Source organism: Aquila chrysaetos, chromosome 5, assembly GCF_900496995.4.
Source record: "Aquila chrysaetos chrysaetos chromosome 5, bAquChr1.4, whole genome shotgun sequence".
In the NCBI taxonomy this organism is placed as follows: Eukaryota; Metazoa; Chordata; class Aves; order Accipitriformes; family Accipitridae; genus Aquila; species Aquila chrysaetos.
The window spans coordinates 76371523-76384029 of NC_044008.1; the positions used below are offsets into that span (position 1 = coordinate 76371523).

A 12507-nucleotide genomic window follows, 5' to 3' on the forward strand; every position below is an offset into this window, starting at 1 on the left:
CAGCAACGTGGAGTTTTTGGAACCCATAAAGACTTCAAGGCATTGCTTTGATTTTTTTGTTATTGCTGTTTTTGCTGGCTGCCTTATCCTCATGTCCCTTGAAGTGTTTTATAATGTTCTGCTCTCCAGAACTGATCAACTGCAGGCTTCCCTGTTGTAGCACTTGGCTTTGGGTTCCTTACAGCTCTAGTTGCTTGTTTGTGTTTTTCTAGGCTAGCTGAGCTTTTCAGAGTTGCTTCTTAGCTTCTTTCTCCTCCCAGAAACAGGCATTTGTGTAGTGCATATCTGGGGTGCGTTAGTGGAAAAAAATCATTGATTGCTGAGTTAATACTAGGAAACAGCAGAAGGTAAGAATACCAGCCACTGGAAAAGTCAAGGCAGCAAAGAGGGCAGAGGGCCATCTGTCTTCAGAGGAGCTAAAGGAATCCACAGGCTTCCACATAAATATTTAGATCTTCTAATCAGATCTTAGAGTGCACTGAGTGTTTCCTCTGGTGTGTACTGTGGGGCAGAGATCCAGAGGAGCTGTTTGTTCCTTTCTTTGCCTTTGGTTCTGTTTCCATATCCTATTTGTTAATGCCAGTTTGGGCCATACATCTGGCAAATCTGTTCAGTGAAGCCGACTACGAATTGAGCAGTGTGAAGCCTTCTCTGCTTTTGGCAAGAGTCTAAATCCAATTTCAGAAAAAATTACTTCATCAGAGTCAGTCTGTCGGAAGTATTTCCAGTGGCAGGCCTTGCGGTTATTCCACTCGCTAGCAAAGAAAATTGCAATTAATAGTGAAATTCATCCAGCCCAGAGGATGGCATTCACCTTCTTATATGAAGTCTTAGCCCTTTACTTACTGTTCAGGATTTTCTCATCTAACTAGCTTTTGGTAGCAGTCTTACCTCCTGTTTGTCTTGTGAGGTGTGTTAACCGTCTGTCTGTACTTGCTTCTTATGCTGACTTCGAGCAAGGCTAGGCACTTCAGTCCGGATGAGGGCCTTCCTTGTATGTCTGAGTTTAGAGTGGAAATTCTGCCCAAAATGTTCTCTCTTCCTCTGTCAGTTTCAGAGGCCAGCCAGATCTTTCTGATCTCAGCTCAAGGGCTCCATGAATGCTCTTTATACCTGGATTCCTTAAGTAACCTTCTCAAAATAGAGCTTTCAAATCTTATCTTTGCCTTATGAATTTTAAAGGTCCCCAGCTCTAGCTGGATCAGACCTCCTCTCTATTGGCTGCAGAATATTCATCATCTTTGGTAGTTGCAGTCCACATTGAGCAGCTTTGTTCTCGGGTTATAAACACGAACCACTTAGTCAGTTTGCCCCTTTCACCATGTCTGTAGTGTTTATTTCTGTTTCAGCGATGCTTTGCAGTCTTGCTGGAGAAGCTTTTGATCCACCGGCTTTCCGGTTGAATTTTCCAAGAGCTAGTTTATGTGTTTGGGGTGTGTGTACTATGCAGTATTTCATGTTGGTAGCTTGGGTTTCTCCTTCCACGCGCGTGTTCCTTTGAAGTGCTTATTTTCTTATTCATCTTTTAACATCAAACTAACAGCAGACCTGTGGCACTCTAATCTTTTCAGATCATGTAACGGAAAGAATGCTTGTCATTCTGGCAGCTGCAAGTTCCCCTTAGACAGCAGTCTCTGCCTGGTCTGACAGCATCACTCTGTCAGTGAACAGAATAACTGCATGGTAATAATGTATATTATTTTGCAGTACTCTGTTCTAGGATTTTTTGAATGCGTGTGTCTGGAGATACCTAGTGAAGGAGTAAGTATCGAGATGTTATTTGGGGAGGGTCCTGCCTGAAATGTTTTCTGTGCTCTAGAGAACAAGTTACTAAAACATGCAGTAGAACAAAGCAGAAATGTTTCTCTTGCGTGTCGCAGCTGGATTCACAGGGGAATGTTGTTCTAGTGTAGATATTTTTATCATGGAATGCAAGATGCAGTAGCCCCAGTATACCACTCTACAGCCAGGATGCCCTGCTGTCATAAACCACGCTCACCACTATGGTGTCTGAGAAACTGCACTATGTGTGTCTGAAATAAAACTTTGAGTTACTTAGCTACATGGTTTCAGACTAAATGTGGCTTTGTGAGTAACCGGCTGGTCTTCAGCTTTCAGAAATGGAAAGCGTTCATTTAAACTTCTGCAACTGTAACTAAGTAAATTGATGAAGCTGTGCTATTTAGATCTTTTTAAAATCTGAGGAGTTGGACATTTGGAATGATACTCCTTAAGGGGGGGGGGCAGGACAGTAAGCAGAACATTGGCTTCCTCCACTTCTTGCCTCATCAGTGACTTTCTGATTCCTTCGGAAGAAAGCTGTCCTGTGATTAAGGCCTTGGATGGGACTCTGGAGACTTATATACGTAGTTCTCATTTCTGCTACTGCCATCCTGTGTGACCTTGAATAAATTATTTAATCTCTTTAGGTCTCAGTTTTTCATTTGTACAAAAAAAAAAAAAAAACCAAACCCAAAAAAACGAAATCTCATACTTTCTTACATTTTTATTTATATTGCATGTTGCTGCTTATTACACATATATAACTGTACAATGGGATACCATTTTCAATTGGATCTCTAGGTCCTGGTGCAATAAAAATAATAATCTAACTGTACTTTGTAAATATGCCTTGCACAGTGTGATTTGAACATTATAATTTGATAGATTAATAGCATCTATTTTCCCAGTCAGAATGGTATTGTATCTTTGGTTGGAAATCAAAGCAGCAAGGAAGAGAACTGCTGGATATTTGAGTATAGTAACTAGCTGTTGACGAATTCATATTGTAGTAATTCTTCACATATAACTGAATGGAGTTTTTTGAATATTTGTTTCAAACAGCCTATGATTCTTCTGGTCAATCTGACAGGCTCAGTGTGACTCTAAGAGGTTTCTAAATCTGTTTGATTCACAGATATTCTTATAAGAATCCTATGCAGTGAGGTTAAGAACTGCAGAGTTCTTCTAGAGACATTGATAAATGCATTAGAACAACTGCAAATGAGGAAGTACCACCTGACTTGAGAATATAGTTTTCAGGTAATGGTCTGCCCAGTATTTGATCCTTGCATTCTTAGCAGTGTTAGGGAACACTAAAGGCTCCAACTTTGGGTTTGTATGTTTTCCTGGACTGCAGCTACTAAAGCCTTCACATCTTTATGCCAAGACATTCTTTGGCCAGTGGGATCATTCCACTGGCTTTTTTTTTTTTTTTTTTTTTTTTAATAATGTGAAATTGGTGCTAATTTAAATACTTTCGTGTTACAAAAAAAAAATCTCAGACAGCGTTATGTCCTGCCAGTGACTGGCTGGAGAATTCTTGGGGTGATCAGTGAGATGTAGCTAGCTGCCTTCTGTACTGAACCCTCAGTAGGTACTGAAACTGGGATGGTACCTGAGAATTCTGCACAAAGGAAACAAGACAAAGGGTTGTATGACTGAGCAAGTAGTCTTACTTGAATTGAAGAAAAAGAACTTATTGGATGTAAATTTGGCAAGAGGGGACTCTGTGTTGGCTGACCCCTAGGAAAGGATAGTCATGCAGGGAAATGAGCCATGGGAAGGAGGTTGCATTCTGTATACTTGTGAGCTGCTGTCTAGTTCCTTTAAGTTTCTTTCAATTAAAACATTTTGAACTGAAACATTTGGACTGATGTTTTGCCAGCAGTGGGAAATGGTTGTGGACGTGGATTCTGAAACTTAGAACTATGGTTATTTGTCAACCTGTGAGTAAATAGGGTAGAGGTTTATATTGGGGCACATTCTGTCTGTGTGTTTGTGTGGTTGAGTGTGTCTGTCTAGCTCTTCGTCTGTCTTTCTCACTCTCTTTTTCTCTTTGTGCCTCATGCAGGCCCTGCCATGAATTTTCTCTGACCCCTTGGGGCCATTCCCACATGAAGCTTTGATGTGTGTGCCCAGAGCTTGATTGACAAGGAAGTTTCGGTGGCGGCAGCAGGGAAACGAAGAGAAAAGGGCAGGGCTTTGAACTAAAGGGCTTTGAGCTCTGAGATGCTGTGCTTACTTATCTCCTTCAGAATGTTAATTATTTACCAAGATAATTGGTCGGGAGGGGAAAAAAAGAGAGGGGAGGTTATTAAAAAATTCCAACACTAACACGCTACAAAAACCTCATTTTCCAACTTGCAGCTGGCATGAAAAGGATGTTGTGTGTAAAAGGGCTTGAGTGTATGTGTGTTGGGGGGGCAGGGGGGGCCTTGCTAAGGCACCCATTTCCTAAATAGAGGGATCCCTTCAGACGAATGCAGCGGAAACATCAAAGCTCTTGCAGGAGTTTTCTCTGGGGTTTCTAAACTGTGTCTGGTACTTTTTAATTAAAAAAGTTTATGGAGAGCCGTCTTTGTGACTGGAGCAGGCAACCTTAGGCCCTGCTGATTGAGGAATGAAATGTTAAAAGACCTAATAAATAATGATTTCTGCTAAAATGTCAGTTCAAGGATGTGAAGATGCCTGGCTACTTTAGCAGGATCTGAGACTTGGAGTAGACTGATGAATGTCTCCTGCTTCAGCCTAACATGATGTAGGCCATACTGTATGTGAAAGTCTCCTACAGCCTTTGGATTAATGTAAAAAAATTTGTAATACCACATACTCATTTGAAGTTTGTAGTCAGGAAGATAGGTGAAACTGTTTCATTTTGTCTCCAGTTAATGCAGTTTTATTAGTCTCTGTATTAGGTAGCAATCCACAGGCTCCTCCATGAAGATCAGGGTTCCTTTGAGTTCTGGTAATTGCTGTGCTGGATCAGGTCCAAGGACTGTCATTCCAGTATCCTGACTGTGCTGATGGTGGCAACAGAGGTTCAAGAAAACTCCAGAGCAGGCAGCCTGCCCTGCACAGTTCCTAAGTATGCGTTAATGATATGAAGAGGGGCAGTTGCTTGCTTTTATTTATTCATTTATTGGATCAAGGTGAGAAATTTAGTGTTACTGTTTTGCCAGAGTAAATGTAGACCATTAATCAACATTTTCTGTACAGTTTCTGGCTATGACAGTATTTACCTCTTTTACACTATGATGAATTGGTTTCTTTACCTGTCTCTTAGTATAAGGCCTTCTGAAAGCTTAAAATAATTGTTTCAGCTGGTTTTTCTTTATGTAGTATTATACTGATGTGTTAATTCTGGTAATAAGTGTGATATTTTTCTTTCAGAATCCTTACTGGTACAGCTGGTTACACCATATCATATTAATCTTCCACATATCACCTTCAAACCCTTTCAAAAATACAAGCCTGTGCTTGCAGCAGTGTCTGTTTTTAGTGCGAAGCTTAATAATTTTAAATCTCTTACTCTGCAGTCCCTTGAGAACACTTGGATGTACCATCTGGACATGGTGATATAGTGCTTGTTAATGTACCACTTAGTTCCAGCACCATTTTTTTCTACTGCTTCAGTTTCTTTGAGGGTGTGATGTCACACTATAATCACTAGAAGTGGCAGAGCAAGCTTCATAGGTGGGTACCTTCCTCACCTCCAGTTGCTTTTGTGATTCCTCTGTTGAACCAGTGGGACTGTGAGTCCAGTTCTACAGTTTCTCTGGTGCCCAACAAAGGACCAAAAAATAATTAAGGGACTGATGCATCTGACATATGGGGAGAGGCAGAGACAGTTGGGGTTGTTAAGCCTGAAAAAGAGAAGGCTCTGAGAGGGTCTTGTCAATATGTATAATAAACGTGATGGGAAACAGCAAGGAAGATGGGCCAGAGTTTTCTCAGCAGTGCCCAATAAAAGGACAAGAGGAAATGGATGTGAATTACAGGAACTTCCATTGAAATAGAAGGAAAGAAACCTAAAACCAAAACCACTGAAAGGGTGGCCTAACACTGGAACAGGTTGCCTGAGCAGGTTGTGAGTCTCTCTCCTTGTTGATATTCAGAACCCAAGTGGGCTTCATGGTCCTGAGAAACCTGCTCTAGCTGACCCTGCTCAGAGCAGGGGGATTTGGACCAGACAATCTTCAGACACTCTTTCCAGCCTCAACTGTTCAGTGATTATGTGGTGGCAATGACATTGCAGGATATTTCTGCCCTTTTAGCTCCTCAGTCTTACCCATCTTGTAGTTTGTAACAGATCGAGAACGAAGTTACTCTTCTCCAAGTCTCCCTGATGATGAAACTGATCCAAAGTAGTAATTGAAATTCTCTTCTTTAATTGGATTCCTTAATATTTATAATTGGTGGCCCAACCAATTATTTTAGGGACTTCCTTTATCTGAACTTTTTATTGTAACTTTTTGTTGTTTTAATCCTTGAATTGTATCTTTGCTCTCCAAATTTCCTTCCCTATACCCATTCTGCTGCTTCACTCCTTATTATTGACCTCAGAAGTATTAGCTACCAGAGTTGAAAGATCTTTGTTGTTTTTTTAATTACGGGTAAATGACAACATTTGCTAGTTTGCTTTAATGCTTGCTTCCCTGCTTGCTTTTTTTTAGATAGGGCTGCACAGCATTTCTAAGACTCCCATTTTTCCAAGTGATGTTTATTCAACAGTTAAGGATTTAATCGTTAAGGTTTTTGCTTTCATTTCCTGTGACTTCCAGGTCTTTAGTCAGCATGCCTAATTTTATTAACTCTCTCTTTCTAAAATACAGTGTTTGCGTTAATTGTTCATACGTTCTCATTTCTGATGGTGTTGAATTTTATTACACTGTGATCACTGTTTCTTACTGGCTTGAATTTGATCCTGTATATTACCTAGGACTAGTTAAAAATAATTGCTTTTATGTTTATGATTACTAGTTCAGTAGGTCATCATTTCAGCTACTGACAAATTACTTCTCAACAGTATAATGTAATTTAATGTGTTACTATGTTGAACACAATTCATGTTTTGTACTGAATTTCATTCAATATATATTTATGCAGAGGTAGTTGAATAAAGCTATTTAGCCATGACATAAGAGACTGAGTGTAAAGCAACGAAAGGAGAAGATGGTGAGAATGGCCATTGTCAACAAAAGTTGTCAGAAGCTTCATCATTTTGATTGTTGCTATTGAAAATTAGAGAAAAACAAGCGAACTGTAACAAGCCAGATGCTATCAGGTGCATTACCTTTGAGTAACTTGAGAGACAACAGTTGCCATCTCATTCTTCCTGTGTGATGGGTATACACCTTAAAATGGGGAAAACATTTATAGTTTAAATATATATAAAGCAGTGTTGTAATGTGGTAAATTTACGAACAGGTTAACTTAGGAACCAGGCCTGCTGACTAGAATTGTAGATGTTTCCACTTTTCTGGGTGTTTGGTGTTTTTTTGTTTGTTTTTTCCCATGCAGAGAGTGTCTTTTCTCTGTGGAGTGGTAGTTAATGGTAGAGTGGCAAAAGCTGACTCTGACTTTATTGCGCTTCTGGGTTGCAGAAGGAAGAGTTTGTTCTCTTAGATGATGAGCTAATGGGAACTCTGTTTAATGTGATTTTCATGTACGTGTTTGACCAGAAATTGCTAGTTGTTGTGGAGTAGTGAAGAAGTAGGCGAAAAGATAAGATTCAAAGTAATGTGTTGCATACCCTTCTGGGGCCATTCCCAGTGAGACAGGCAGTGTCTTCCACCTTTCCACTGATGTGGTAAGCCAGGGCACTGTGGCACTATCTTTTTGTCATAGGTCTTTCTATATGGAGACAGTACTTACGATATCACAGACTCAATAAATTTACATACTTAAACTTACTTTCACTTGATTTAGTGCTTCATGACCTATATGTGGGGTTTTTTTAAGTGTGCCACGCAGTGTAATTAAAGCACACAGTAAACAAATTATGATTTGGCTGACTGACATCTCAAATAATAGTCAAGAGGAATTGTTGAACAACATAGATCACTTATGCTGGTGTTTTGCTGGAATTAGTTCTGGCCACACTGTTCATTATTTTCATCTGGTTTGCAGGTAGATATATAAATAAATAATAATCATTAATAACATTTACAGATGAAATAAAGAACATCAGACTGATAAATGCAGACATGAAAAAGGGTCACATAATGAGCTAAATGGATGAAAAGTTTGAATATGGCAATTATTCTGACAAGTAGGAACTAGGAATTCAGGCTGGATTTATAAAAGGATAGACTGCATCCTGGAAAGCTGTTGAAATTAGACAAATTCCAACTAGAGATAGGGTATAAATGTAATAGAATAATATAGAATAGATTTCTGAGGGCATAGCTGGATTTTCCTTCTCTTACTGTCAGCCACTCAGGTCTCAGAAATTCTTGATCACTCATGTTATCTGCTCAGCAGTGGAGAATGTGGGTGAAGTACAGTGACCTGAGATACAGGGACAGAGGGAAACAAATGGCAGGTCATCAGTGCAACGAGCACTTGCTGTACAAGTCTCGCCATCTGTGTGTAGTAGAAGAGATCATAGAATTTTGCTTCATGTCTTACTCTGAGTGCCCTGTACTCTACACAAGTTTAGACTTTTCTGAATTACAGATGGAGATCTCAGCTTGAACTCTGTGAATTTGTCTGTAGCTGTCTAACCTGCCTCTATGTTCACAGTGAACTGTGAAAGCATCTACAATCAGTGATCTTTTCCCCCTTTTGCTGCAGGCTAAACTCTTTCCAACTGCTGTCATTCATTTTGGATCTGAGGAGTACAGGGGTGAGTGAATTTCCTCTCTTCTTCAGCTGATTCTATAGCTCCTATAGTAGACCCAGAAGAATTACATGCTTATGTTCAGAGTTCTTTCAGCAAAAGATAATGCAGTCCTCTAGAATGCTGGTAAATGTTCCCATTCTGAATGGCTGAAGCTCTTCAGAGCTAGCTTGGTCAGCTAGCTTGAGAACAACTGTAAACATAGTACCTTTCTTATGAGATTTGTTGGACTATGGAGTAGGCATTGTCTACTACGGGGACAAGAATGATAGAAGAACGACTCTGTAGAAGGAAATTCCTTTGTTCAAAATGTTAACTAGACAAATGACTATGAAACACTTTACAGACCTCCTATTGTAGTGGACTGGCTGGACACATCTGAATCTTTGATTCTTTGAGACCTCTGGTTTATGCTTAGAGTATCTGTTTCTCCCAGAGATTAAAGCCAGATGCTCTGGCTTCACAGAAGAGTTTGAGATGCAGTGAGCACTGAAAGAAAATGTCAAGATCTTGAAGTTTGAATGATGAAAGCGGGCACCTTGAGTTGTGAAAGAAACTGTCATAGTTTAAAAGTGTCTTGTGTCAGTTGGGGGAAGGTGATGGAGATTTACTATAGTATACAGCAGGTATTTGCTGAGCTGAGAGCTATGTGCTTCTGTGGTGATGGATGTCTTTATGTTACCAAACAAGTGTTTGGGTTTCATTTTTAAACAGATTGTTACCTGAAATCGGACCTGCTGAGCTCTGCAGTTTCCCCTTCTGCAGCTGATTTATTAGTAGCCAGGTAGGTTGGGACTGAATAGAGTTGCAAATGGGTATTTCAGGGATGGGAAGCATTACTACAAAGAAATGTGCTCTGAAGATACTAGGACTTCAGTTTCTCCTGAAACAGTCATACTGTCATGCTGGACTTCATAGCTTTGTGAGTCCTTCTTTGCAAAGTAGGATTTCAGTGACTAAATCAAGTAAATCCTAGGGCTTTTATAATGGAAAAGAGCAGCCTTTTCAATCTGACTTTAAAAGTTTAAAGGTGGTGGTGGTACAAGGGGCTATTATGAAAAAATGAAGCTTAATTCTGCTTTCTTATTTTCTTCCTCAGATGCTTGTCCAAATCATTAGTTCCTTCTGCTTCGTCATCTTTAGAATCAACAGTTCCATCTCCATCTGAACCAGAAGTGGGAAGTGACAAAAAGACCAATGAGCAGCCAAAACCAGTGAGCATGCATGAAGCTCCACAGGTGTTGAGAAGGGCCCCTGGGAAAATACCCAAATGGCTGAAGCTGCCAGGTATCATGAAACCAAAAGAGAGCTCTTCTTATTATGAACTCCTCAGAAAGGCAGGCTCCTCTGTGCCAAACATGTTGGATGTTGACAAAGAATATTGAAGATGTCAGCATAATGATATTAATATTCTTGAAGATGTCAGCATAAGGCCTGCAGGACATTTGGTTCAATGCTTGTCAATCACAAATCAGTTTGTGAGTTAAACCTCAGCCTTCACTGGAGAAGTATCTGAATGCAGGCTCTGGTCATTGTTGACTCTATGTAATCTATATGTTTGCAGCATTCTTAACTACGTTCTGGGCTTAATGTGTTGAATTCTTAAATGTGCTAGTGTAGTTCAAATACTAATAGGCATGATATTCTATATACCAAGGGCCCATGTCATCTGGTAAATCTGTGTCATTCTTTTTCCTTTGCTGGTATAGTCTGTTTTAGTACTTTCCTTTCTCTTGATTTTTTTTTTTTTTTTTTTTTTTGAGTTGGTCTTTCTGTTTTTAATCTTCACCGCAAAACAGTAGTGGTTTTCTGTAGCTAAGATTGCAACCAAGTTTCCATTATGAATTTTTTCTTGGTTTATCCTGATCAGAAAACTGCAACCTTGTTTTTAGTCCCAGAACTAATAGTTTATGTATGGTTTTATGTGAGAATTTATACAAAATATGAAGTAATTAGAAGAAGGATTCCTGAATTAAATAATTGGCAATAGTCACTTTTTGATGCAGTGGCAAAGAGAAGAGGAGGCGAGGAGGGGGATAAAAAAAAAAAGACATTAAATCAACCCCCTTAATGGCAATAAAACTGGGAAGAATTATATGGAATTCCCTGGCTAGTAATACAAAATGTTAACTTCCTGAATTAGAATTTTAGTATTTGATTCTGGAAGATACTGTGGGGCCATCAGCTCCAGCAAGCGTAGCATAAGGTGCAAAATGATTGCTGGAAGGCTGCAAACAGTGGGTTGGTGTGTTCCCCTGCTGTGGCTGGTCTGTTGTAGACTGGTACTGGGATACTGATGCAGATCATGTGGGAAACAGTATCTTTACTGTGGCCTGTTTCCAGTATGCTTGAAGCATTCCACTTAAGAGTGGAACTTACTTTCCCAAGTAAAGATTATCTGGATAAAGTACAAAATAACATCTCACCTACTTGTGCAGGTTACCCATTAACAGCTGGTATGAAGGGTTAATAACATGCTCTAACATGCATGTTAATAACATGTAGGATGAAGTTCCCCACTCCAAAAATTATGATGTATTCACCATTCCATCTCCCTCAGAAGCGCTCCTACGTGCTACCCAGCTGTTGCCTGAGCACAGCAGCGTATAGAACCCTAAGCAACCAGATCGTGTTATTGAGAAACGATACAGTGAAAATTATGTGGTCAAGTGTTTTAATGCTTTTATGTTTATTTTGTAGGTGGGAAGAGATGAAACATTCTGGGCTGCTGGATCAGTGAGCAGTCAGCTGTGCCCCTTTCCTGATGAACTTATTCAGAATGTGTAAGAAATTGTTGGTGGCCATGGAGAGATCTAATCTGTATGAACATTAGTTATAAATAGAAAATGGCTATTTCAGATGCCAGTTTCACCTTTTGGAGGAGTGAAAGGCCTGTTTGTGGTCTTTGTGACTACAGAAGCAAGGTTAGAGGTTAAACATAAGGTTTCTTGCATGCAAATAATATGAATAGTAAGGGGGAAATAATACCTATATACTTTCTGTGAAGGACTTTGTTTCTATCTGTATTTTAAATTCAAATCTTTCCAATTCTACCTTCAGAGATAACTTGAGTCTAGCTGCCTGAATTCTAGCAGCAAGATACAATCCGATTCAGTTTTACCTACAGTTAAATGCTGCCTCAAACAAGACTTTGCTCTGCTTCTTGCTGGCTGGGGTTAGTGCTGCTGATAATTCTGGGCATAGGTGGCTGGAAAATGAGTGAAGAGGAAGCACTTAGGTCACTTAAAACTGTTCAAATAGGCTTTTCCTGTGAACCTCTTGGTCTGCTGCACTTGTATTGTTTTCAGTTGCCAGAATCTTGTTAACAAAGAACACAGGTATCTGTTAATGGAATGAATGTGGAGTTTGTTTCTGCCCCAAGCTCTGTTTTATTTTCACTATGTATAATTAACATCAGTAATTACAGTTACAGTGAGGAAAAAAACCCATCCAGTAACAGGGTCTCTTCACGTGACCTTCGATCTGTGGACTGCTATGGTCCGAATGTTTCCACAGCAGAGTAGCCGTTCTCTGCAGTGCAGTTAGTGCACAGAGGGAAGCACTAGTCCAGATCTTTGCCTCCTGCAGATGTTGTACGGGGATGAATGTTGTTGGTTAGAATTGCGCTTATACTGGAGATGAACTCTATAGTGCCACAGTAGCCGTGGTGCTGTATTCTATTTGAAGTCTTCTCCATGGATCAGTGATTCATATTGGACAGCTGGGGTTCCGTGTTACGGTAATAACATGTTTTCCATTTTCCCTGTATAGACAATTGTTCCCTGAACTACGTGTGCATCTGCACAATTAGTAGATGTAATAAAGCAGAGTGGCCATAGGAGGCCTTTTTGTCGGTCTCTTTGATAATATGTTTCTTCCCCCAG

General features: G+C 39.8%; 1 protein-coding gene across 8 annotated transcripts in view; it reads left to right on the plus strand.

The window, feature by feature from the left end:
- Window positions 1-12464, plus strand: part of ASPSCR1 (ASPSCR1 tether for SLC2A4, UBX domain containing) — a 50255-nt gene extending 37791 nt beyond the window's left edge. For 4 of the 8 annotated variants that reach the window (XM_030012998.2, XM_030013000.2, XM_030013001.2 and 1 more), the window contains 4 exons: window positions 8578-8629; window positions 9338-9407; window positions 9723-9910; window positions 11324-12464. In XM_030012998.2, the coding sequence (XP_029868858.1) occupies window positions 8578-8629; window positions 9338-9407; window positions 9723-9910; window positions 11324-11337 (324 nt within the window). In that variant the 3' untranslated portion in view covers window positions 11338-12464. Of the gene's footprint in view, window positions 1-1720; window positions 5476-8577; window positions 8630-9337; window positions 9408-9722; window positions 9961-11323 lie in introns of those variants that run through there. The other 4 variants (XM_041123345.1, XR_005932347.1, XR_005932348.1 and 1 more) reach the window with 4 other exon arrangements.
- The last annotated feature ends 43 nt before the right edge of the window (window positions 12465-12507 follow it).